This window comes from Taudactylus pleione, unplaced genomic scaffold (genome assembly GCF_031769625.1).
Source record: "Taudactylus pleione unplaced genomic scaffold, aTauple2 ptg000080l, whole genome shotgun sequence".
NCBI classification, from domain to species: Eukaryota; Metazoa; Chordata; class Amphibia; order Anura; family Myobatrachidae; genus Taudactylus; species Taudactylus pleione.
Window position 1 is genome coordinate 10,815,186 of NW_028284482.1, and position 26,245 is coordinate 10,841,430.

At 44.6% G+C, this 26,245-nt stretch overlaps 1 protein-coding gene across 2 annotated transcripts in view; it reads right to left on the minus strand.

Moving 5' to 3' along the window:
* Positions 1-26,245, minus strand: part of XRCC6 (X-ray repair cross complementing 6) — a 105,324-nt gene that overhangs the window by 38,377 nt on the left and 40,702 nt on the right. For both annotated transcript variants that reach the window (XM_088468130.1, XM_088468129.1), the window contains exons 5-8: positions 17,025-17,279; positions 16,545-16,728; positions 13,402-13,588; positions 532-700 (exon numbers count right to left, since the gene is read on the minus strand). In XM_088468130.1, the coding sequence (XP_088324256.1) occupies positions 532-700; positions 13,402-13,588; positions 16,545-16,728; positions 17,025-17,279 (795 nt within the window). The remainder of the gene's footprint in view (positions 1-531; positions 701-13,401; positions 13,589-16,544; positions 16,729-17,024; positions 17,280-26,245) is intronic.

Consider the following 26,245-nt stretch of genomic DNA (forward strand, 5'->3'; position numbering starts at 1 on the left):
CTGACTGTCCATGCTGTACATCCAGATGTGCAGCCACAGCTGCACTGAAGAAAGCTTCAGGGGCTCTTCTAGCCCCCACTCCGACAGGTGCACCCGACGCCGGCCGGGCACCAAACTAAACTGGGGTGCCTTGGCTCGGGGGCGGGGTATAGGAGGGGGACCCTAGTGCATCCTGGGAGGCTGAAAAGCTTAACTCTATGGTGCCCAGCGACTGACGTCACACCTATACCCCAAGGTATCCTGTGGATACCCTATGGACCCTGAAGTAGAAATGTACATTATTTTTCAGTTTTTGCAAACCGAAACTTGTTTTCTTAACCTAGTGGTTTACTGCTTACTTTGGTATCGTTTCAGGTTATTCACATGAACTGCTTAATAAAAACTGGATTAATGGGGGTATTCTAAAGATTTCAACTGGTAGTGTATGAACTTGTAACTTGGGTAATAAGCAATCATCAACATACCCCACATAGAGGAATAAGATGGGATTTACAACTCTGTTATGCCACTTCCCGATTCCTTCTGACTTACCACTGATGAGAGACTCCTCTGGGTAAATAAATTGTGCAGGTCTTATAAAATGGTGCTTCTTAAGCAGACTGATTGGTTTAAACCCAATCAACACCAAGCTGGGATCATCAAACCTCTTCAGCTCTTCTGTCTCCTCCTTTTCGAGAACAATCTGCCGGTTGCTGTAAGTCTGCACAAAGCAAAATGAGGAACATTAAAGATGTGTTCATTGTCTAGCACTTCAATGTGAATTACTACAACTATAATGCTCCCATTTCATAATTCCATTATTAATGTTTTTGGTGGTGTTAAGAAACGCACTTCTTTTGCAGATTGTGGCAGCAAAAAGGGGTGGGGTTGACTTATCAAAAGTGATTCATGTACTTATTTTTCTTTTCTTTTTTTAAACAGAGTGTATTTTGAAAGTATATGTAGTTTTACAAACAACTTAAACAAGTACATACAACAAGACAAACAGCATGTCATCAAAACAGGGTCAAGATACTAACAAGAAAGTGTTAAGTTGGCATGGAGCATTTTGTGTGGTCACTGTTCCTACTTAAGAGCTTTCCTGACAAACTTCCTATGTCTCTGAAGCTAATTTCTCTTAATGTAAATGGTCTCAACTCCCCCTACAAGCGAACCATTACCCTCCAATACCTTAAGCGACAACAATTCCACATAGCACTACTGCAGGAGACCCACTTTCTTAAAAATCACCCAAATTTAACCAACAAAACATTTGCCCATACTTACTATGCTTCTACTGACCATAAATCTAAGGGAGTCGCAATCTGTCAGGTTTGACGTACTGGAATCCCCTAGTGAAGGGTTGTGATGGTAGTTTGGAAGAATTCGGGGAACTGGCCTGGACATCAGGACTCCTCATCCACAGGTCTTGGATGTTGACGAGACCTGGTCAAAGGTGCGGAGTCTAACCTGCAGGGAGGTGTTCGCCAGTGACCCCTCCAAGTGGGATATGGGCTTAGCTGCACCTTGCAGGCAGGTCGCGGTCCTTTGACCAGGTATCCAAGCCCCGTCGGAATAGAGACTCGAATGTCAGTGGCCCAAGGGAAGTGCCTAACCAAGGGACTATTGCACCGGGAGATTCACCAGGAGATGCTGTTTGTGAGGTACTTGTAAATAGCACTTGAACTGCGGGGTGGCACACAAAAGATACACAGGGAACAGTGTGTGGGCACACTTAGCTACACGGAATGGCACTGGTAATATACACAGGTTGAGATGGAATGGTACTGTAGCTCACAGGAGACACTGGTAGCAAATATTCAGGCAGTGATGGAATAGCACTGTAGTTCACAGGAGACACTGGTAGCAGATATTCAGGCAGAGATGGAATTGCAGTGTCACTGAAAACAAAGCTCTCAGGCTGGGATGTAATCAGCACTGTTGCTCACAGGAACACTTGTAGCTTGTAATTGGTGCAGCTGTGAAACACTCAGGATAACCTTGTAGCTGGGAATCACAAAACAGCATGCACAGGTAGAGATATAAATCACCCTGGTGCTGAAAGGAGACACTGGAACTCCAACACACACAGAGCTATAAAAGCACTGTAGCTCGCTGGAGGCTAGATACACAGGCCAGGAGTGTTATAGCTCTGTGGCTCACAGGAATACACAGGAGACTTGGAACACAGGCAGGAAATGTTGTAGCTCTGTGGCTCACAGGATAATACACAGGAGACTTGGAACACAGGCAGGAATGTTATAGCTCTGTGGCTCACAGGAATGACACTGGAGGCTTGGAACACAGGTAGGAATGTTATAGCTCTGCTGCTCGCTGGAAAGCACTGGAACAAAGGCTTGGAATCCGAGGGAACCTGAAACAAAACTCAACTAGTAAACTAGGATTGACAACTGTTGATCAGGCAACTTCCTGGAGTTCTCGAGGCGGATTTATACCCAGGGGTAGCAGATTACTGGAGCACAGCGTCAGCTGACTTAGATCAATCTACCATTGGTTAGGAGGACTGTCACATTAGAGGAACTGTCATGGCCGGCGCCCATGATGGGAACTCCGATCCCCAAAACACACAGCCAACCATGGAAGTCCGCAAAAGCGCCTAAGGTAGAATACTCAGCATCACACCCCTCATTGCACCAGTCGTCTGACCACAAGGAAGTCAGGGGAAGCCGGCACAGAAGTAAGAGATAGCCGATCCTAGGCTGAACCCTGACAGTACCCCCTCCTTTTAGGGTGGGCACCGAACACCCATAAAGGCTCAGCTGGAACTCCTCAGAAAGACACAAAAAATACTTGAAAACACAGGAAAGTCAATAATCCAAACATCAAAAAATCTTTGCTTGAAGACATAAGATGATTTTGAAGATTAGAAGAACAAGATACACAACTACCAAATGGTCTCTCAAACTTCAATTGGGACTAAATAATTGAAAAAAATGGTCAACTAGTCATAGAAAGGTTGGTCATAGGAAGTTATCGATTTTTCTTCTTTTTCCGAGACTTTTTTGAACCACTAGAAGAAGAAGATTTAAGTTGCAAAGTGTCTTTCACGGGAACTACCGAAATCATTTTTTCATCATACTCAGGATCGTAGTCAGAATCTGTATTATAATTCATCATCCTTATGCCTCCTTGAGTCTTATCCTTCTGGACAGGTTGTTCTTGTAACGGATCTATTTGAGAAGGACTCAAAGAAATGTATCTGAGCTTAATAGTAGAGGGTGGTACCCTAGAACATGAGACTTTGTTGAGATGAGTATCCCCGAGAGAACTGTCAGGATAAGTTGGACTAAATTCTTTAATGACTGCCGCAGAAAAAGTCACTAAATCTGACAGCATAGGATCCTTTGAATCATAAATAGGCTCAACCCAGTGCCAAGTTTTACCTCGGAAAGACGAAATTATAAATGTAACTACATTAGTAGGCTTGATTTCAGACCATGAAGGATTTCATAATAGCGATGAAGTGATCCTCCAAGACATAATACTGCGTTATATCTCCATCAAAAAAAATGGGCATAGAAACATCAGATGGATCCTGAGGGACATTTATAGATGTAGTGGTAGCGTCATCTTGTGAACCTCTTAACTGATGGGGCACTAAAACATTTGACTTTGACACAACACTAGAAGATTCTTCCTTGAGTAAAGAACCAGCGATCTTTCCCTGGGATACGGATTTTGAAATCCCTTTTTGGGATGCAAGACTTGAGACTTTCTCCTGGAGTATGAGACTTGATACCCCCTCCTGGGGTGTAACATTGGAAAACCCTTGCTGAAGTATATAACTAGAAACCCTTTCCTGAGGTATGATGCTTGCAACCCCCTTCTGGGGTGAGGAACTCAAAATGAGGACCCTCTCTTGGGGTGTAACACTAGAAATACCCTCCTGGAATAGAACACTGGAAACCCCACCCCCGTCCTGGGGTGAAGAACTCGAAACAAGAACTTTCTCTTGGAACGTAACACTGGAAATCCCCTCCTGGGGTATTACACTGGGAACCCCATCCTGGGGTGAGACACTTGAATTCCCCTCCTGGGGTATGACACTAGGAACCCCAACCTGGGGTAATATACTTGGACCTCCGTCCTGGGGTAGAATACTTGAAATCCCTTTCTGGGGAATAATATTTAAGACTCCCTTTTCGGGCATAACACTAGAAACCAACTCCTGGAGTATAGCATTCGAGGCTCCTCCTTGGGGTATAACACTTGAAACCCCCTCCTGGGGTATAGCATCAGGAAACCACTGTTGAGATACTTGACTTGAGGCCCCTTCCTGGAAACAAGATTTGAAACCTTCTTTTGAGGTGAGAGATTCAAGGCCCCTCCCTGGAGTACAGAACTTGGCACTCCCTGTTGGAGTATGGGACCTAAAACCCCCTTCTGGGGAAGCTGACTTGGCTTTTCCTTTCGGGGTACGCAATATGAAACCCCCTTTTGGGATGCAAGAACAGAGACTTCCTCCTGGGGTGAGTGGCTCAAAACCCCCTCTTGAGGTATGAAACTTGAGACCCTTTCTTGGGGAGTAACACTTGAAATGACAGCCCTCTCCTGGGGCATAAGACTCGAAATGAAGGCCTCCTCTTGAGGCATGAAACTTGAAATGAATGCCCCCTTCTGATGCATGAAACTCGAAACGAAGACCCCTCCTTGGGACGTGAAACTTGAAACAAAAGTCCCCTCCTGGGGTACAACACTTGTAACCCCCTCCTGGGGTGAATGACCTGAAACTTTAATTTGCGTAGAAACACTCTCCTGGACGGAAACACTTGAGATCCCCTTTTGGGGTGTAACACTTGGAATTCCCTTCTGGGTGGCAAAACTAAAAACCCCACCTGGAGATGTGTCACTGACTTTGGGAGGATGACCTACTCCTCCTATCTTCCCTACACAAGGAAGAAACATCTAGTAGCTGGGCCCCAATTATAACTTTCCTTGGCAAGTGTCCTCTTCTTGTCTGAAATTGGAGTATGAGTCACCAATGGAGACAGGGAAGGACTGGAAGTTCCATCTGTAAGGAGCACCCCTTGATCCCCACCTCTGGAAGGACGAAGAACACAGTCTCTAATGAAATGAACTCCTGAGCCGCAGTACAAACATAAATGCAGCTCCTGACGGCGCTGACGTTCATTTTCCGAAAGCTTGGGGCGTAGGAAGCTTCGATGTTTAGTTCCAGTTTCTTTGATGGAATTTTTAGACACATTAGTGGTAACACTAGAGGGTTCAGAAGTAATTCCCAAAAACTCAGGGATAAATTTGAAAAAATTTATGAGGGACTCCTGTACTTGCCCTAGTAAATACTGGAATGTATTCAGCTGATCCGAAGAAAATTTTTTAGAACATTGGAGGGACTCGATGGTGTTAAACTGTTTAGTCAGTATTTGAAAACTCTGTAAAAGTTGTGAGTGTGCTAGTTCCTGGTTTCTCAGACGAAAGGCAATATCTTGAATAGCCCCGATATCCAGGGAATTATCGACTTCCATAGTGGCCTGATCAAACTGTCAGTGTTGACGTACTGGAATCCCCTAGTGAGGGGTTGTGATGGTAGTTTGGAAGAATTCGGGGAACTGGCCTGGACATCAGGACTCCTCATCCACAGGTCTTGGATGTTGACGAGACCTGGTCAAAGGTGCGGAGTCTAACCTGCAGGGAGGTGTTCGCCAGTGACCCCTCCAAGTGGGATATGGGCTTAGCTGCACCCTGCAGGCAGGTCGCGGTCCTTCGACCAGGTATCCAAGCCCCGTGGGAATAGAGACTCGAATGTCAGTGGCCCAAGGGAAGTGCTTAACCAAGGACTATTGCAGCGGGAGATTCACCAGGAGATGCTGTTTGTGAGGTACTTGTAAATAGCACTTGAACTGCGGGGTGGCACACAAGGGATACACAGGGAACGGTGTGTGGGCACACTTAGCCACACGGAATGGCACTGGTAATATACACAGGCAGAGATGGAATTGCACTGTAGCTCACAGGAGACACTGGTAGCAAATATTCAGGCAGTGATGGAATAGCACTGTAGTTCACAGGAGACACTGGTAGCAAATATTCAGGCAGAGATGGAATTGCAGTGTCACTGAAAACAAAGCTCTCAGGCTGGGATGTAATCAGCACTGTTGGTCACAGGAACACTTGTAGCTTGTAATTGGTGCAGCTGTGAAACACTCAGGATAACCTTGTAGCTGGGAATCACAAAACAGCATGCACAGGTAGAGATATAAATCACCCTGGTGCTGAAAGGAGACACTGGAACTCCAACACACACAGAGCTATAAAAGCACTGTAGCTCACTGGAGGCTAGATACACAGGCCAGGAGTGTTATAGCTCTGTGGCTCACAGGAATACACAGGAGACTTGGAACACAGGCAGGAAATGTTGTAGCTCTGTGGCTCACAGGATAATACACAGGAGACTTGAAACACAGGCAGGAAATGTTGTAGCTCTGTGGCTCACAGGAATGACACTGGAGGCTTGGAACACAGGCAGGAATGTTATAGCTCTGTGGCTCACAGGAATGACACTGGAGGCTTGGAACACAGGCAGGAATGTTACACAGCTCTGCTGCTCGCTGGAAAGCACTGGAACAAAGGCTTGGAATCCGAGGGAACCTGAAACAAAACTCAACTAGTAAACTAGGATTGACAACTGTTGATCAGGCAACTTCCTGGAGTTCTGGAGGCGGATTTATACCCAGGGGTAGCAGATTACTGGAGCACAGCGTCAGCTGACTGAGATCATGCTACCATTGGTTAGGAGGACTGTCACATGAGAGGAACTGTCATGGCGGCGCCCATGATGGGAACTCCGATCCCCAAAACACACAGCCAACCATGGAAGTCTGCAAAAGTGCCTAAGGTAGAATACTCAGCATCACACCCCTCATTGCACCAGGCGTCTGACCACAAGGAAGTCAGGGGAAGCCGGCACAGAGGTAAGAGATAGCCGATCCTAGGCTGAGCCCTGACACAATCCTTTTGCATCAGTCCTCCCTGTTTGTAGTTTAATTCCCTCATATTGATCCCTTAGGTCGCTATCTCTTTGTCACAGGCTTTATTGGTAGTGCCCCAGTGATGATTGCTAATATATACGCTCCTAATGCTTCTCAAGGTGCTTTCCTCTCCATGGTCTTCTCTAAACGGTCTAAGATGATAATAGGAGGAGATTTCAATGCGATCACCTTTACCAGCATGGACTGCACTGGCCCTGCCAAGCTCTCTCCTACTAAAGTTCGTGAATCAATTAAATTCACCTCCTTATTAAAGCTACACAATTTGTATGACTCATGGAGAGTCTTGTACCACTCAGCTCGTGAATACTCTCACTACTCCCATTCACATAGAGCTCTCAGCGGTCCTCCTGGACTGGACTTTCCCCTCTATTAGCCCTCATCGATTTAGATGGAGATTAGATGACTTTCTCATTTTGCGCGAAGAAGTGCACGGCCAAAATCTATAAGCAATCTCTGACTTCAACCAGCATAACATTCCTGATCATACCTCATGTGATTAATTGGGAGGTTCTTAAGGCCTCACTCTGCGGCCACTTTCTTCAAATCTCTTCAGCTCGTAAAAAAAACTGAGAGGGAAGAAATATCAATATTTTCTGTCAAAGAGGCAATTTGAGCTTGGAGGCTCAAATTGCCTCTTTGACAGAAAAATGCCAACGATTCCCTAAAGGCAAATTTTTCCGACAACTCAGTCTGTATAAGGGCCAACTAAACCAGCTTCTAATCATATAAAGCCTCCCGTACCCTTAAATGGCTGCAGCAAAGATTTTATGAATGGGGAGATAAAGCCACCATTCTTGCACGAAAGCTTCAAATCAAGCGAACTAAAAATAGAATTTTAATAGCAAAGATTCAGCTGGTAACTCCTACTATGATCCGAAATCCATAGCCAATAGCTTTAAAGATTTTTACTCCTCGCTTTACAGCCTTCAGAATTGTGAGCAATCTCCTTCCTCCCTTTTGGATGCAACCCACAAGTATCTCTCCTCTTGCAATTTGCCTCATCTTTCCCCCTCACAGCTATCTGCTCTTAACGAAGCAATCTCAACTGAAGAACTTGAAAGTGTTGTGAAGTCCATGAAATCTTCTTCTGCCCCCGGCCTAGATGGCTTCTCTGCGGCCTTCTATAAGCGATTTATATCTCCTTTATCACCCCCTACCGCTGAATCTTTTCAATTTGATTCTTTCTGGCCAAAAGTTGGATAAGGCCACCACCAGGGCGTAAATAGTGGTCATCCACAAGGAAGGCAGAGACCCCAGTTCGTGCTCTAGTTACAAGCCGATTTCCCTTTTAAATGTGAATTTAAAAATCTTCGCAAAAATTCTTGCCTCCCGTCTGGCGCTAGTTATCCCCCTCCTTGGTTCATCTAAATCAAGTGGGTTTTATTCCAGGTTTTATTGATCTTATCAACTTTGCTAACTCGAAATCACTCCCCGCCCTGTTGGTGGCCTTAGATGCAGAGAAGGCCTTTGACAGGGTCGACTGGACTTTTCTGAGATCTACTTTGCATGCCTTCGGTTTCCGATGAAATTTTTTGAACGGAGTGGCTTCTTTATATTATAATCCGTCCGCTCTAGTTGTAGCCAATGGGTTTGCTTCCTCCTCCTTCGGTATCCAAAATGGTACCCGACAGGGATGCTCCTTATCGACCCACCCCTCTTTGCTTTAATTATGGAACCTTTAGCTGCTAGTCTCCAAAGTAATCCTGCTGTCACAGGTATCCAAGTAGGACACACAAGTCACACCGTAGCCTTGTATGCTGATGATGTTCTGCTTATCTTCTCTCCCTGCAGTTTTTGAAGAAATCCAAACATATGGCCGTTTATCGAACTTTAAAATATACAGTGATAAAACGGAAGTTTTACCTTTACTTTTAGACCCCCATACAATAACTCAACTGCGCAGTTCCTATGATTTTCGATGGTGCTCCCGCTCTCTGAAGTACCACGGGATACAACTTACTACTAAAATATTTGCCACAAATTTCCCACCTCTCCTAGATAGGATACGCCGAGATCTTAACACGTGGGGGACACATTTTATTTAATGGATAGGGCGCATTAACACTATTAAAATGAACGTATTTCCGAGATTTTTATATCTCTTTCAAACGATCCCAGTTAGAGCTCCTTCCATTTTTTTTAGCTTCTCTCCAGCGGCTAGTTTCCAGATTCGTTTGGGAGGGCCGCAAGCCCAGAGTTAGATTTCGTATTCTCTGTTATCGTGTCAAAGAGGGAGGTCTGGGCTCACCTAACTTCCATAAATACTACTAGCGGTTCATATAAGCCAAACTGTCCTTGCGCATGCTGCTGCAAATACTAGAGGTGGTTAAGCCTAGAAGCTCAATTACTTAACTTTCTCTTTCTCCCTACTGTCTCTTTTGGATGGAACATAAACACAGACCGCATTATTCTTGTATCCCTCTCACTCTTCGATTCCCCCTGTCCATATGGGATTACTGCAGCAGAGCTCTCTCTTTAGATCAAAACCAACTCCCCATGACCCCTCTTTGGAACAACAAGGGCTTTTTACCTGGTTTCAATCCCAAGCCCTTTGCTCCTTGGGTTTCCCATAACAATACATTTTTAAGGGATATTGCCCCCCTTTGCCTGTTCCCTGAATTCTCTGAGTTACAAGACAGATTTAATTTACCGACTAGGTGCTTTTACCAGTATCTCCAAATACGCCACCTTTTTTCTTCGGTGATCAGCTCTAAAATCCCTTTCAGACGTACCGAGAATCCCGGGAATTTGGCCTGCCTCAGCCAAATTCCCGGGTTGCCACGTATGTCTGAAAGGTACCTACACAAGAACGCGTTCCCAGGTAGCCAACCCTTCAATCGACCAGGGAATTTCCCGGGACTTAAGTCCCGGGAAATTATCCTGCTTATGTCTGAAAGGTGCTACCCGGGAATTTACTACTCCCGGGCTGCACCAAGCAGCTTTTACATAGAGTTGGCTGCTGCCGCTCACCACCCCCCCACGCCTGTGGCTGTGTCGCTGTAGATGGAATCAGTGACACAGGAATCAAGCCGGACGCTAGGGACACCCGCCTGCGCTGGAGACCGCCGACTGGTCTCAGCCATAGCGGGCCACCCACACTCCCACTGGACCACCAGGGCAATAAAAAATAAATAAAACAAATTACTAAATAATAAAATAAAATAAATAATGCTGCATTTTGATTGGCCGGCTTCTGGCAGCCCTTTGATGACATCGATGACATCATCAGCGGCAGCCGGAGAGGGGATAGGTTAGGAGACGCAGACGACAGAGGAGAGGCAGGTAAGCAGAAAAACCCGGCTTATGTCTGAAAGGGGGGTCTGGACCAAATACCCGGGAATTTGCACTGGAGAAATTCCCGTGTCTGAGCAGGAAATTTCCTGGGTTGTATGTCTGAAAGGAGTATTCTTCTCATCCGTCATACTCTCCTTTGGAGTCCTTCTGTCTACTTAGATCTGCTTCTAGAGGCCTCATTTCCACCCTTTTGAGTCTGCTAATTGATAACAATCGCCCTCTAAAAAGGACCCACATAAATTAGCCTGGGAAAAGGACTTGGGGGGAATCTCTGGAACCTAGGGAGTGGTCCAAAATTCGCAAGCTGGCGCAAAGGCTTCAATATGTGTCTGAATCAAAGAAAATACTTATAAAGAGGCTATATAGATGGTATCTAGTTCCCGCGAGTATTCAAGCTATTTTCCTCAAGTAATTGTTGGAGGGGCTGTGGAGAGGAGGGCACCTTTGCATATATTTGGTGGCATTGTCCAAGGATTAAGGTCTTGTGGGCAGAAGTTCACCGCCTAATTCGCTCTGTTACAAATATATCTCTCCCCTCATGTATGTCTTATTATTCACTTCCGAGACCTATCCGTAATTGTGACCAACACACCCAAATGCTTATAAGGCATATTACTAACGCAGCTAACTGTGCAATTGCAGCCTCATGGAAGAAAATAGACCCCCCCCCCCTCTCCTGCTTAATTCCATCTGGCATGTGCACAGCTTGGAGCATATCACCAGTCAAATTCATGAAAGTCCTAATAAATTCTCTGAGATATGGTCACCTTGGCTAGTTTATCATGAAACACACTCTTGAACTGGATTAGCTTCTTGATGGATGCTCTATTTGCCAACCCTCCCTTCCTTATCCCCCTCACTGCTAGTCCCCCCTTACTAACATTCCCCAACATCCCCTACGTTCGTGGATCTTTTCTAGCTATGCTGTTTTTCCCCAAACTCTATAAAAATTTGCCGGGTATTCTCAGACTCTTTTGGCGGAGGTACATTCATTCTATGTTTATATTATCTATGTTTTTGGTTTTAAACCAGCTTGTATAAGCTTATTAATGTATATCCATAGCTGTGCCTTATACTATGTACTCGTGAAAAATGTAATAAATCTTTTTCTCAAAAAAGAAAAACTGTTAAGTTGAAACAAGACAAGCATGTGGGGAAGATAAAAAAAAAAAAAAAGTGAATAAACTCACACAGCACCCTAAAAACGGCACAGACAAGTGGAGATGCATGTGTAGAACTGCATATAAATAAAAATACACATAAAACAGTTGCAGCCTGGTAGTAGCCTGGCCCCGTGAATGTTGTCAGTAATAGCAATGCGATTACTAATAGCAAAGGGGGAGTCCAGCCATCTGAGCCAAATATGGTAATAATTTAGATTACGAATTTCTGCCAGTATATACTAATTTTTCATGGCCAACAGTGGAATTAACTAGGCATATCCAGTTGGCAAGACAGGGACCCAAAATGCCATACAGGCCCGTGCTATGCAGATTTTGGCCAGCATATTAATTACATAATGTCTGCTATACTGTATTTATCTATATTTACCCAAAAGGCAGACTTGTGGGGCTAGTAGGGGAGAGACACACCATTGGAGGGTACTACTCCCATGACCCAGCACCAACCCTAGGGCCTGACCATGAAAGAATGTGCCTTCCAGAGCCAGCCATTTAGGACAATTAGCAGGAGTGAGACAGACCCTATGTAATATAAATAACTGAATCTGTTGGAAGTGAATACAGGTTGATACCCAAAGCCTTCCCCTCATTCCTTGTTCTGTAGCTGTCCAATGTCAGCCTCCCAGCAACCTTTAAGAGGAGACAAAGCATTCATATGTTGTGCACTCAAAAGTTATGAATAACAGAAATCAATTTCCAATGGCCCAGGGTCAGTAAAAAAATTATTTTTTTTTTATTTATTTTTTAATAGGGTACTCCTGCAACTCAAGGCTACTATCACAAATTGAGCATGTAAGGCATGCCTAAGCAATGGTAACGGTAAAAATGTTCTATAGGGATCTTTAACTCAGAGCGAAGGACATATGAACACCCCTCCCTCAATACAACTGATTAATGGAGACCACTCCCCACTGGCCGCAGACAGCTCGAACATGGATTGGCGCTAATTTTTGGCAACCAGACGGATCTCCACAAAGGGTTATCAGAAACTAAACCAGAGGCTCTCAGCTATTAACTAAGTTCCATATTTTGACTGCCTAATGCAGTATGGAAAGTCCAAGCCCAGACAGCCACCTGCCTAACCGATGAACTTGCTTTTTAGTATACATGTAGATTTTCTTGCTTTGTAAATTAGTACTGAAGTGGGTGAAGCGTACCAAACACTGCACTTCAATACTATTTCCTCTTTCCAATACTTACAAAGGCAACCAATTTCTCTCATTAACAAAAAGTGATCATCCATATTTGTTAAAATAAAAAATGCAATGGTTATACTAAGAGTAAGCTGCCTATGTTCTGTTTATACCTATGTTTAAACTTGCAACTGTATGAAACAATTTGACCTCTTTATTGTATTCTCTCATTTTTGTTATGGTTTACTATTTTATGATTATGGGGTCTATTTACTAAGCCTTGGATGGAGATAAAGTTAACGGAGATAAAGGTAACTGAGATAAAGTACCAGCCAATCAACTCCTAACTAATTTTTCAAAAACAGCCTGTTCATATTGTTGTTACTAGAACGGACACCCCCTTCCCGTTTTTAGAAATGGCATAATCCTGCACTAATTACATTTATATAAGCTCAAAGACATTCCAGACAAAATAAACTCTTCTAATTGTCCTTCTGATATGTAAAGTATATATAAATGCCTATTGTACTGTATGTACAGCAGAATCAGTGCTTAAGTGGCTGGAACAACAGAATTTGTGTTTGTAGCAAGTCCCATATCTAGGATATGTCCAAATTATGGGGATACACACGTCTAACACAATGTTCTTTAAGAGTAGAAGAGCAACTATATTTCCTAGATCAACTGGAAATGACCTTTGTGAATGGTGACTTAATAAGATAAATTATTAAATCATTAAAGTATTTGCCCTTCTTTGATAGTAGCACATCCGTTTACACTATGTACCTGAGCTTTCTTTGTGTCACTGGGAAGCAGAAGGCTGCCCGTCTCCTTGTTGAAAGAACGTGTCTTGGTTTTTACGGGCTCATTGGTCTCACGGTACAGCTTTACAGGGTAAGGCTTCGTAGCTTTTATCACCAAATTAAACACACCCACTGTGAGAGACAGGTCATCACTCAGCTTCAAAGAGATTCTGCAATAGGTAAGAGAAATTATAATCTAAAAAAAAAAAAAAACACATTAAAACTGCTAAAAAAGAAAAATGTCTTTGATTAGGTGCATTAAACATATATTATATACTTTCAGCCATGGATGGTAAGCTCTACTGCTAAAACGATGCTTTGAATGCAATCGTCACATACAGGCTATAAGGTCAACAAAAATGCTTTGTTGTAAAACGGGTTGTACAGTGCATCCAGAAAGTATTCACAACGCTTCACTTTTTTACCACATTTTGTTATGTTACAGCCTTATTCCAAAATGCAATAAAATTCATTAAATTAATTTTTGTCCTCAAAATTCTACACACAATACCCCAAAATGACAACGTGTAAAAAGTTTGAGATTTTTGCAAATTTAATAATAATAATAATAAAAAAAAAAAAAAAACACTAAAGAAATCACATGTACATAAGTATTCACGGCCTTTGCCATGAAGCTCAAAATTTAGCTCAGGTGCATCCTGTTTACACTGATCATACTTGAGATGTTCCTACAGCTTAATTGGGAGTCCATCTGTGGTAAATTCAGGTGATTGAACATGATTTTGAAAGGCATACCCCTGCCTATATAAAAGGTCCCACACTTGACAATGCATGTTAGAGCACAAACCAAGCATGAAGTCCAAGTAATTGTCTGTAGAACTCCGAGACAGGATTGTCTCGAGGCACAAATCTGGGGAAGGGTACAGAAAAATATCTGCTACTTTGAAGGTCCCAATGAGCACAGTGGCCTCCATCATCTGTAAATGGAAGAAGTTCGGAACCACCAGGACTCAGCCTAGAGTTGGCCGGCCATCTAACCTGAGCGATCAGGGGAGAAGGGTCTTAGTCAGTGAGGTGACTTAAGAACCTGATAGTCACTCTGTCAGAGCTACAGCATTCCTCTGTGGAGAGAGGAGAACCTTCCAAAAGGACAATCATCTCTGCAGCAATCCACCAATCAGGCCTGTCTATTAGATTGGCCAGATGGAAGCCACTCCTTAGTAAAACACACATGGCAGCACACCTGGAGTTTGCCAAAATGCACCTGAAGGACTCTCAGACCATGAAGAGACAACGATTGAACTCTTTGGTGTGAATGCCAGGCGTTATGTTTGGAGGAACCCAGGCACCACTCATCACCAGGCCAATACCATCCCTACAGTGAAGCATGGTGGTGGCAGCATCATGCTGTGGGGATGTTTTTCAGTGGCAGGAACTGGGAGACTAGTCAGGATAGAGGGAAAGATGAATGCAGCAATGTATAGAGACATCCTGGGTGAAAACCTGCTCAAGAGCACTCTTCATCTCAGCCTGGGGTGACGGTTCATCTTTCAGCAGGACAACGACACTAAGCACACAGTCAAGATATCAAAGGAGTGGCTTGAAGACAACTCTGTGAATGTCCTTGAGTGGCCCAGCCAGAGTCCAGACTTGAATACAATTGAACATCTCTTTAGAGATCTGAAAATGGCTGTGCACAGATGCTTCCCATCCAACCTGATGGAGCTTGAGAGGTGCTGCAAAGGGGAATGGGTGAAACTGCCCAAAGATACGAGTGCCAAGCTTGCGGCATCATACTCAAAAAGACTTGAGGCTGTAATTGCTGCCAAAGGTGCATCAACAAAGTATTGAGCAAAGGTTGTGAATACTTATGTACGCGTGATTTGTTAGGTTTTGGGTTTTTTTTTATTAAATTTGCAAAAAAAAAAAACTTTAAACATTGTCATAATGGGGTATTGTGTGTAGAACTTTGAGGATAAAAAATAATTTATTCCATTTTGGAATAAGGCTGTAACATAACAAAATGTGGAAAAAGTGAAGTGTTGTGAATACTTTCCAGATGCACTGTACCTAACCCACCTACAAACCTACAATGCTGTTAGTGAAAAGCAGGGGGTAGTTTGAAAGAAGGATTGGTGTTCTCACAACCATCATATGCAGCCAATTGTGATATTAAACATTCCCTCTCCCTTTCAAACTTCACCCACATGTAAGTGCTAAAAGCCCTCTTAGATAGCGAGATGCTGCAAAAACAAACAACCACTCGTCCAGGTATCTCCTGCTCTCCCCACTCATCCGTCACAAAGGAGAATACCTGGTGATTTAACAATTACATGATGTCACTATGTAGTGCTAACTTTTGTTTTGCAGAACACAGAATCCAGATTGAACACTGTATTATGAATGGAGGCCAAAAGGCCAAGAACTACACATTATGGCCACGCTACCAAACATTTAGACCAGTGTTTCTCAAACCCAATCCTCATGGAAACCTAATTGTGCATGTTTTCCTGAACATCTAGCTGGAGCTCAGGGGTGTTAATTGACTAACAATAGATCTAGAGGTGGTACTAATTATTCCTGAGGGCACCTTGAAAACACGCACTGTTGGGGCTCCATGAGAACGGAGCTTGAGAAACACGGCTTTAGCTATCAATCATCATCTCGGTCCATCACAGTATGGCGTGATCAGCCACCAACTTTAGAAATAGTGGATAAAATGAATATGACATTTACAAAGAATAGTCTTAGGATGTATATAAATGTTTCTGCTTAAAACTTAATGGTCTATTTCAATAAAGCCTCACTGCTCTTCCACAGTTCCAGTTACCAAATAAAAAAGAAAAAAGTTTAGTTTCTTATATTGCAAATTTCTAAACTATTTTAATGTAAAAATAAATACAACTATATTCCTTATTAGTTTGCTACATTACTGTGACACACCAGAAACACTGGTTGGGATTTCTATTGAAGTTTTACAGAAAAATAAATAAAAAAAAAAGAAAAAGCCAGTTTATAAATGCAGGAGCTTTTCCTCTTACATATAATATTTGAATCCAGGTTGGTGCATCATTTATAAATACGCAGGTGCTGTAAACGTTCTGAATTTCCACACCGCTACCAATAGCTGTGGAGGACAGACAAATGTCAAACGCTGGCAGTTACCTGCATTGGGCTCTCTTCTTGTTCTCCTTGGCCCGCACCCTTCTCATGAGGTCCTCTACCTTGCTTGAAGGTTTATTCTGCACACCAAGATCCTCATCCTCATCTGTGTTCACAATATCACGATAAAATAAAGATATGTCAAAGCCACCAACTTTCTCAAGATTCATGAGGTCCAAGTAGATCCCTGAAAATGCCACAAGCAACTTAAGTTAAGTTTGGTTAACAACTTTATTACTTTGTATGAAAACTAGATTCCCCACAGCTACCCCAAACATCTTAGGATGTCAGTGAATCAGAGCTTACTTCAATTTTAAGATTCACAATATTGCCATGAATCAAATGTATCATTTATTACTGTAATTGTCCACATGCCCATATCCAATTCCACAAACACAGTTTCAGACATACAATGCATAACACTTAAGAACGACCACACTTGGGCAGTCACAACATTTGTAAACAATACAAGTTAACCCTTACCAGTGTCACGCAGGTCCTTTGCCTTGATTCTTGCCTGTGTTGTTTTGTCAGCATCATTGGAGTGTGGATTGTCTTCATTAGTGAATAGCATTATGCGTTTGTGACTCATTTGTAATTTAACTTTACTAAAGAGGTTTGAGCATTGCCAGAGAGCATCCCCCAGGGAGAAGTCTTCAGAATGGCCTATGGTTTCAGAGAAGTACAACCTTCCTTTTGCCTCTCGGTACTTGTCCAGATCCAGAATTCGCTTTGCACCTATACACAGTACGGACAGTATAATGATCTACAGATAATCTCTTAACATTAATCTTCTACAAATGCATCTTTGAATAAGAACGTAAGATTTTCTTTTACGTCACACAAATTAAATCTTAAATAAATTTTTAGATGTATGCCCAGGTATCTTATCTGATCGGTCAGGATACAAAAGATAATTTTCCCTAAAAGGTTTCTTTGTTCCTTTTTTGGAAAACTATTTTATATAGCCGTTAAAGAAACAATGTATCAATCATATTTTATTATTTATAAGCTTTTGATATCATAGCAGTCAAATTTGGATATATTAAAAAAAATTTATTTTGCAAACAAGAGTAAAATTGATTATGTAATACTAACCCCTTCACTGCGGAGGACGAGTGGGGCTCGTCATCCGCATACATTTTAAAATTGGCAAAACCCCCTGCACTATAGAAAAATCATCCAGGGATGCGGAAAGATCTCCCCCCAACCTGGCATCCATGATGTCAGGGGCACCTATTTTAGAAAAAGGAGGATCCCCTCTTTCAAATGATGGGTCCTCTTAGTACTTATTGTCTGGTGATCACAGGACAATGTTACGCTGCGCTACGAAAAATTTACCTTTTCCACTTATGGGGAGGAGGGCACTACATGCTCAGTCATCCCCATAATGACACTGGCAACTTTGTGGGCACCCATATTTGAAAGAGGAGAGTCAGCTCTTTCAAATTATGTGGCCCCTTAGTAGGTTTTGGTTTGTGATCATCAGACAATATTACCTTGCACTACGGAAAAGTGACGGTTTGCGTATATGGGTGGGAGGGAACTAAAAAAAAGGGGAGTCCCCTCTTTCAAATTATGTAGCCCTTTAGCAGCTTTTGTCTGGTGATTACCTGCGATCACCGGCCAACATTGCAGAAAAAAAATAAAATAGTTTTCCATAGATGGGGGAATCTAAAGCCCTCATCTCCCCCCATCTTGTGCCAAATAAAAAATAAATAAATAAAAAAAAAATAATCCCTCATTTAATGTGGTAGGTTGTCTAGTTTTTAAATTAGTAATGCTTGTTGGGCTGCCATATTCTCCTTACACGTAGGAAGAGACCGCAAAAATGTGGAAAAAAATATGCATTTTTATTTATAGTGCAGATTTACACATAGTGGCATATACAATTGGGCGCGAGGTTTAGCGAGTTAAAAACTTTGCGGCCAATTTCGGAATACCGCAGGTATGCGCGCTCCCGCTACCCACGGTATTCAATTAAAAAAATAGTGGTCGCACGGTTTTCAACTCTGAAAACCCCGCGCCGCGTAAAATGAAAAAAACAAAACACCTACCTGACAGGGGGTCTCCGCGGCTCCCAGTGGCTTCCCCTCTCTCTTCTTACTGGAGAGTCACTGATAGAGCCAAATTCACTCCAGGGCTTGCGGCCAGAGACCCTACCGCAGGGTCTCCGTCGCAAGCCCGATGGTCAAGACCATCATCATGGACGCTCGCATATGCTGTGGGTGGTCACCGACAGCTATGCGAGCGGCCAGGAGGCCGCTCCATTTTCATGGAGGAGGGCTCTGATTCAGAGCGAGCGCTCTGGTCAGAGCGTTCGGCTCTGAATCAGGCCCTTTGGTAGGTCCGGACCAAAACCGATGCTGCTTAAGCCGTGCTCCAGTACATGATCCCTCTTAATGCATTTCTCCACCTCGTTCAACGTACAGATGCGTTCTTATACATCTAGCCTCAATACGCCACGCAGCGCAACGTGCCTGGTGTGAGTGAGCCGCCAAGTCCCCTACTACTCTGGTAATGTAGGGCATCTTTTTTTTGCCATATGATTATTGTTTGTTTTATGTATTTTTTTTTTGTATGTTTAATAAATGTTATATAGTACTAAAAATATTACAATTACAAGCTTCTGATTATTTTATCTTGACGTAATATTAGTCACAAATTTAAGTCCTGAAGCTGGTTTCTAGACTTAATCTGCGTCCTAGGCATAAAAAGGTTAAACAGTCAAAAATAGTGAAAAAAAACCATTGTATTATTTTTTGTAATTAAAAATGTTTACTATAAAAGAATGTCATAAGTACATGGTGCATTCCAGTTAAGAGCATCGGAGAACTGTGACATATAAAAATTAAGTGGTTAACCATTAACAGAATGGCAGAAAACTATAATGCGAGTCTGCTGGCAACAGGATCCCGCTGAATGAATATTTTAAGAGCATAAATCAAACACAACAGGATTTTGGTACTTACCGATAAATCCCTTTCTCCGATTCCACAGGGGACACTGGAGGACTTCAAGACAGTGGGGTATAGACGGTGCTGAGTGGAGCTGGCACTCTAAATTTAAATGAAGTGTGACTAGCTCCTCCCCTCTATTACCCCCTATAGGCCAGTATTAGAACCGAGCCCGAGGGGAGCAGAGAAAAAAGATTGACAGAAGAGGAGGAGGCGAAAGTACACATAACAACTGAAAGGTGAAAACAAAGCAAAATAGAATGAAACAAAAGACGTTATGAATGTTAGAGACATGTTTGTCGTCACCCTAGACAACAAACATGTCGCCAACAGGCATAACAGGTGGCAGGAAGAACAGCGCAGGGTGGGCGTCCAGTGTCCCCTGTTGAATCGGAGAAAGGGATTTATCGGTATGTACCAAACTCCTGTTTTCTCCTTCATCCACTAGGGGACACTGGAGGACTTCAAGACAGTGGGGACGTCCCAGAGCTCCATCACGGGTGGGAAAGCGCTGAGAACCCTGCAAAACAGACCGACCATATTGCACTGCAGAAGTCGCAAAGGTGTCAAATCTGTAAAACCGAACAAAAGTATGCCATCCTGACCAAGTAGCTGCCCGGCATAGAGATTCCATAGAAATGCCTCGAGCAGCCGCCCACGAGGCACCCACTGAGCGAGTGGAATGTGCGGTAATGGAAGATGGAGGTTCTCTAGACGAGGCCAAATATGCTTGTCGTATGGTCAGACGAATCCATCGAGCCAGTGTCTGTTTGGAAGCTGGCCAACCCGGACGAGCAGCATCATACAAAACAAAGAGAGTATCTGTCTTGCGAACGGCTGCCATCCTGTCTACATATATGCGAAGAGCTCTAACCACATCCAAGGATCTAGAAGAAGGAGAATCCTGTGGAAGAACCGGAACCACAATAGGTTGATTGATGTGGCAGGCCGTAACCACCTTAGGCAGAAAATCCATTCTGGTGCGTAGCTCAGCTCTATCCTCATGAAATACCAAATATGGTGGACGACATGATAAAGCTCCCAGCTCCGACACCCTCCTGGCGGAAGCCAGAACCAGCAGAAGTATCACCTTCCATGAAAGATACTTCAATTCCACCGACTCCAAAGGCTCGAACAACGAAGACTGCAAGAAAGACAGGATGAAGTCCAAGTCCCATCTAGCTGTAGGAGGAACAAAGGGTGGTTGTAATCTAACCACACCCTGCAGAAAAGTTTGCACATCCGGTAATAAGGCCAATTTCTTTTGGAAGAAAACCAAGAGTGCTGAAATTTGTACCTTCAGAGATCCCAACCGAAGGCCTGCAGAGAGACCTGCTTGCAGAAAAAGCAGAAATCTGGGAAGACTGAACTCCGTAGAAGGCAGAACTCTACATTCGCACCAGGTTACATATGCCCTCCAAATACGATGGTAATGCTTGGAAGTAACTTCCTTCCTGGCTCTAAGCATCGTAGGAATCACCTTGGAAGGTATCCCTTTACGTCTTAAGATGGCCCTTTCAACAACCAGGCCGTCAAACGTAGCTGCTTTAAGTCTGGATAGAGTAAATGACCCTGAAGGAGCAGATCCTCTCTGAGTGGTATGGGCCACGGATTGTCTACCAACAGGAGCTGAATGTTGGAGTACCAAGCTCTGCGAGGCCAGTCCGGAGCTATCAGCAGGACCTTGGCCTGTTCCCTCTTGATGCGTTGAAGGATTCGAGAGAGATGGGGAAATGGAGGAAACAGATAAATGAATTGGAACCACCATGGTGTTGACAGTGCATCCACAGCCACCGCTTGTGGATCCCTTGTTCGAGAGCAGTAAAGGGGCAGTTGATGGTTCTGCCTGGATGCCATGAGGTCGACCTGCGGAAGACCCCACCGTTGGACCAGCTGCTGAAACACCTGTGGAAGTAGAGCCCATTCTCCTGGATGTACATCCTGACGACTGAGGTAATCTGCCTCCCAATTTTCGACGCCCGGAATGAAGATTGCCGAAATCGACCTTGCGTAGCTTTCTGCCCAGATCAGAATCCTGCTGACTTCCTTCATGGCCGCACGACTTCTGGTGCCTCCTTGCTTGTTTATGTATGCCACTGCTGTGGCATTGTCGGACTGGACCCTGACTGCTCGGCCCCTCAGAAAGTGAGCTGCTGTTTGTAGTGCATAGAAAACTGCTCTTAACTCCAATATGTTGATTGGAAGACTCGATTCCTGTGCTGTCCAGCGTCCCTGGAAGTGATGCTCCAGAACTACTGCCCCCCAGCCTCTTAGACTCTCATCCGTGGTAAGAAGCGTCCAATCCCACTCTCCGAATCTCTTTCCCTCCGCAAGGTGAACTGAGTTTAGCCACCACAGTAGGGAAATCCGAGTCTTGGGTTGTAACCTGACTCTTGTGAAGAAACAGGTGGGATCCCGACCATTGTGATAAGAGATCTAGCTGAAAAGGTCTGGAGTGAAAACGACCGTACTGGACAGCCTCGAAGGCTGCCACCATCTTCCCCAGAAGTCGGATACATGCATGAACCGAAACCTGCCGACGTCGAAGGACCAACCTCACCATCTCCTGAATGGAAGTTATTTTGTCCTGGGGAAGGAACACCCGTTGAGACACTGTGTCCATGATCATTCCTAGAAACTGCAATCTCTGTGTCGGTTGCAGATGCGATTTGGGAAAATTCAGGCTCCATCCATGACGAATGAGGTTGTGCGTCACGGTGATCTCCTGTAATAGTTGATCCTTGGAATTCGCCTTCAGGAGTAGGGCGTCCAGGTACGGAATAATAGTGATTCCTTGTTTCCGAAGGAGACTCATCATCACAGCCATAACCTTTGTGAATACCCGTGGGGCCGAAGATAAGCTGAAGGGCAAGGCCTGAAACTGGAGATGTGAATCCTGAACTGCGAATCTCAGGAAAGCCTGGTGAGGTGGCCAAATGGGAATGTGCAGATAGGCATCCTTGATATCTAGAGATACCATGAACTCGCCCTCCTCCAAGCCTGCAATTACCGACTGAAGAGACTCCATCTTGAACCTGAAGATCTGTAAGTATGGATTGAGATCCTTTAAGTTTAGAATGGGTCTGACCGAACCGTCCGGCTTCGGAACGACAAAAAGACTGGAGTAAAATCCTTTTCCCTTCTGATGACTGGGGACTTGGATTACCACTTTCATGGACAGAAGCCTGTCTATTGCTTTCTGTAAGACCACACTTCTGTCGTTGGAAACTGGCAAACCTGTGGTAAAAAAATGATTTGGGGGTTGCAGTTGAAAATCTAGCTTGTAGCCCCAAATTATTAGATCTCGGACCCAAGCGTCCGCACAGGTTTCCGTCCAGACCTCGCTGATGTCCCGAAGACGCGCTCCCACTCTGGGGTCCCCCAGGTGAGAGGGAAGCCCGTCATGCACTGGGTTTAGAAGTGGACTTAACTTCCTGTAGACTCGAGCCTCTGATGGCTGTGGTTCTACCACGACTTCTGGTACCACGGGATGTTGATGATCCTCTGAAACAACCACGTGAACGACCCGGGGCCCGAAAGGACCGAAATGAAGGTTCTGAGTAAGATCGTCTAGGTGGAGGAGCTGCAGATGGTAGAAAAGTGGATTTACCTCCAGTAGCCTGAGATATCCATTTATCTAGTTCTGCCCCGAATAGTACATGTCCAGTGAAAGGAAGTGCTTCCACAGCCCTTTTGGATTCCGCGTCAGCCTGCCAAGTTTTGAGCCACAGCGCCCGCCGTGCTGAAATTGCCAGAGCTGAAGTTCTGGAGGCAATAGAACAAACATCCTTAGACGCCTCTCCAAGGTAAGCTGCCGCTTCACCTATATGTTCTGCTAATGGAATGAGTTCCTCCATTGGTAGTTGATCTTTCATTCCGTCCACCAATTGCTTAGCCCAAATTTCAATAGCCTTGTTAGTCCAGCAGCTAACGATCGCTGGACGAAGAGTCACCCCTGCAGCGGTGTAAATGGACTTAAAAGTGCTCTCCAGTCTCCGATCGGACATGTCCTTTAAAGACGTGACTCCAGGAACAGGGAGCGTAGTCTTTTTTGACAATCGCGATACAGATGAATCTACCGTAGGAGGAGTTTCACAAGCCTTTCTATTATCTGCTGGAAAAGGGTAAAAAGATAATAAACGCCGTGACATCTGAAATTTTTTATCTGGATATTCCCAGGCTGTCGTTAGAAGATAATCCAGCTCTTCCGATATAGGGAAAGCCGTAGCTTGTCTTTGTTTCTTAAGAAAGACTGTTTTGCAGGACCTGAGTCCTCTTCCTGTATGTGCAATACCTGTCGTATTGCAGCAATCAAGGCTTCTATTCCCTCTGATACCTGTTCAGGATCAGACTCCAGAGGCAATTTAGGCGAATCTGGGGCATATTCACCCTCTTCTAATTCGGGCATATCCTCCTCCTCTGGGTCATCCCAATGGAGGACTGAGGGTAACAATCTCTTTTTAGAGACCTGCGGAGCGGACGCCATTGTCATGGCTTTGGAAATCCCCTCCATAGAAACAGCTAGGGATCTCGCCCATGCTGGTTCCTCTGTAGCAGCTGACCTATAAGCCTCTCTTTCTCTGCGAGAAGCCTCCAGTTCAGCCGAGAGAGGACATAACAGATGTAACCTGCGTCCAAGACGGTGATTCTGACATCTCTGCAGATTGCTGATCCGTATAACAACCGTCACACAATCTGGAGGTAGATGACTGTCCCTCTGTAAATTTTACTCCACACTTTTTGCAGGTAAATAACTTTTGCGAAGCCTTAGACCTGCCAGTCATGCTACATACAGACCCCACACAAAACACAAAGAGGTTAAGTGACAGGGTAAGAAAAACAGAATATACTGGGGTACAGAGAGTTTGGAGAAAGTCACACTTGCCCACAACGGCGCTCCTAGCAGTGCCAGAACGCCAGGCAAAGGATTAATTATTATTATGCTCCAAAGGCTCACTTTACATCAGCCTAAACCCCTGCTGTGATACATACAGGTCCGTAGGCTGTCCAGCGCTGCCTCACTCTGTAATGGCCGCCAGCAGTCTGCAGAGAAACGCTGGGGCTGATGGGAGGCAGGAGAAGGAAGTCGGAGCTAAGCTCCGCCCCCCGCATTCTAGCGCCGTGTAAACGGGCGCCTGTACCCAGTACATTCTTTATTTATATATATACTGCCTCTGCAGTATTATGATGAGCCGCCTAATGCAGGGACAATACCGGCTACCCTGCTTGTCAGGGAGCCGGAGCGCACAGGAAGCCGCCTCTATTAGCCATAAGCTGGCTTCCCTGCTAATCAGGGAGCCAGTTGTACATAGAGAGAGAGAGAGATGCGCTGGCGGCTGAGCTGCCGCCGGCGCGCTCTGTGGGGGGTCTAAGAAGTCACCTCTGACCGCTAAGCTGACTTCCCTGCTAATCAGGGAGCCAGCAGTACAACAGAGCGAGACGCGCTGGCGGCTGAGCTGCCGCCGGCGCGCTCTGTGGGGGGTCTGATAAGCCACCTGTGTTAGCGCTAAGCTGGCTGCCCTGCTAATCAGGGAGCCAGCTGTACTGATAGAGAGACGCGCTGGCTTCACTGCCGTCTGCGCGCTCTCTGGTATGTGAGCCCGCCTCTGTCAGCCCTAAGCTGGCTGCCCTGCTAATCAGGGAGCCAGCTGTACTTATAAATAACGCGCTGGTGGCTGTGCCACCGGCGCGGATCTGACTGTGTGGGGCCACCTAATGTAATAAGCTGGCTGCCCTGCTAATCAGGGAGCCAGCTGTACTCACAGGGAGACAATGCAGCAGCATGTGGTCCCCCCTGAAGACTGAGGTCTCAGGTGTCGGGGACCCCAGGCGAAGTGCATGCACTTGCGAGTGGGTCCCCTCCGGCAGCGTCCCACGTAGCAGACAGGCAGTTGCAGCTACTGCCCGTCTGTCCTCAAGATACGAATGCTGAAGTTGGCTTCTTAGTCGGCCAGCTTCTTATTCACTTCTTATTCATGCTCCAGCTTCTTATTCATGCTCCAGCTTCTTATTCAGAAAATGTTACATTAAAATATTTAAATAAAGTTAGATCACTAAACTAACACTATGCAAACAAAGAATTATGTCCCTTACACAGTCTACAATTATTATTTTCCTGGCACAATAAGGATTTGGGCATGAAAAGGGCAGTAAAGCGGGCACAGGCACTATATTTTGTCATTTTGAATAAGAAGCTGTAGTTGTGCAGGGGTTAACTAGCTTTGGTCATCAAATGTTACACTTGAAATCCACAGAGGGTGGTCTAGTACATATGACCCACTTGTCATTTGCCTTGACCAACAAGGATTTTGGCATGAATAGGGCAGTAAACGGGCACAGGCTCCAGAATTTGTAATTTTGAATAAGAAGCTGTAGTTGTGCAGGGGTTAACTAGCTTCGGTCATCAAATGTTACACTTGAAACCCACAGAGGGTGGTCTGGTACATATGACCCACTTGTCATTTGCCTTGACCAACAAGGATTTTGGCATTAATAGGGCAGTAAAGTGGGCACAGGCACCAGATTATCTCATTTTGAATAAGAAGCTGTAGTTGTGCTGGGGTTAACTAGCTTCAGTCATCAAATGTTACACTTGGATCCCACAGAGGGTGGTCTGGTACATATAACCCACTTGCCATTTGCTTTGACCAAGAAGGGTTTGGGTATGAATAGGGCAGTAAAGCGGGCACAGGCTCCATAATTTGTCATTTTGAAGAAGTATGTGTAGTTGTGCAGGGGTAACTATCC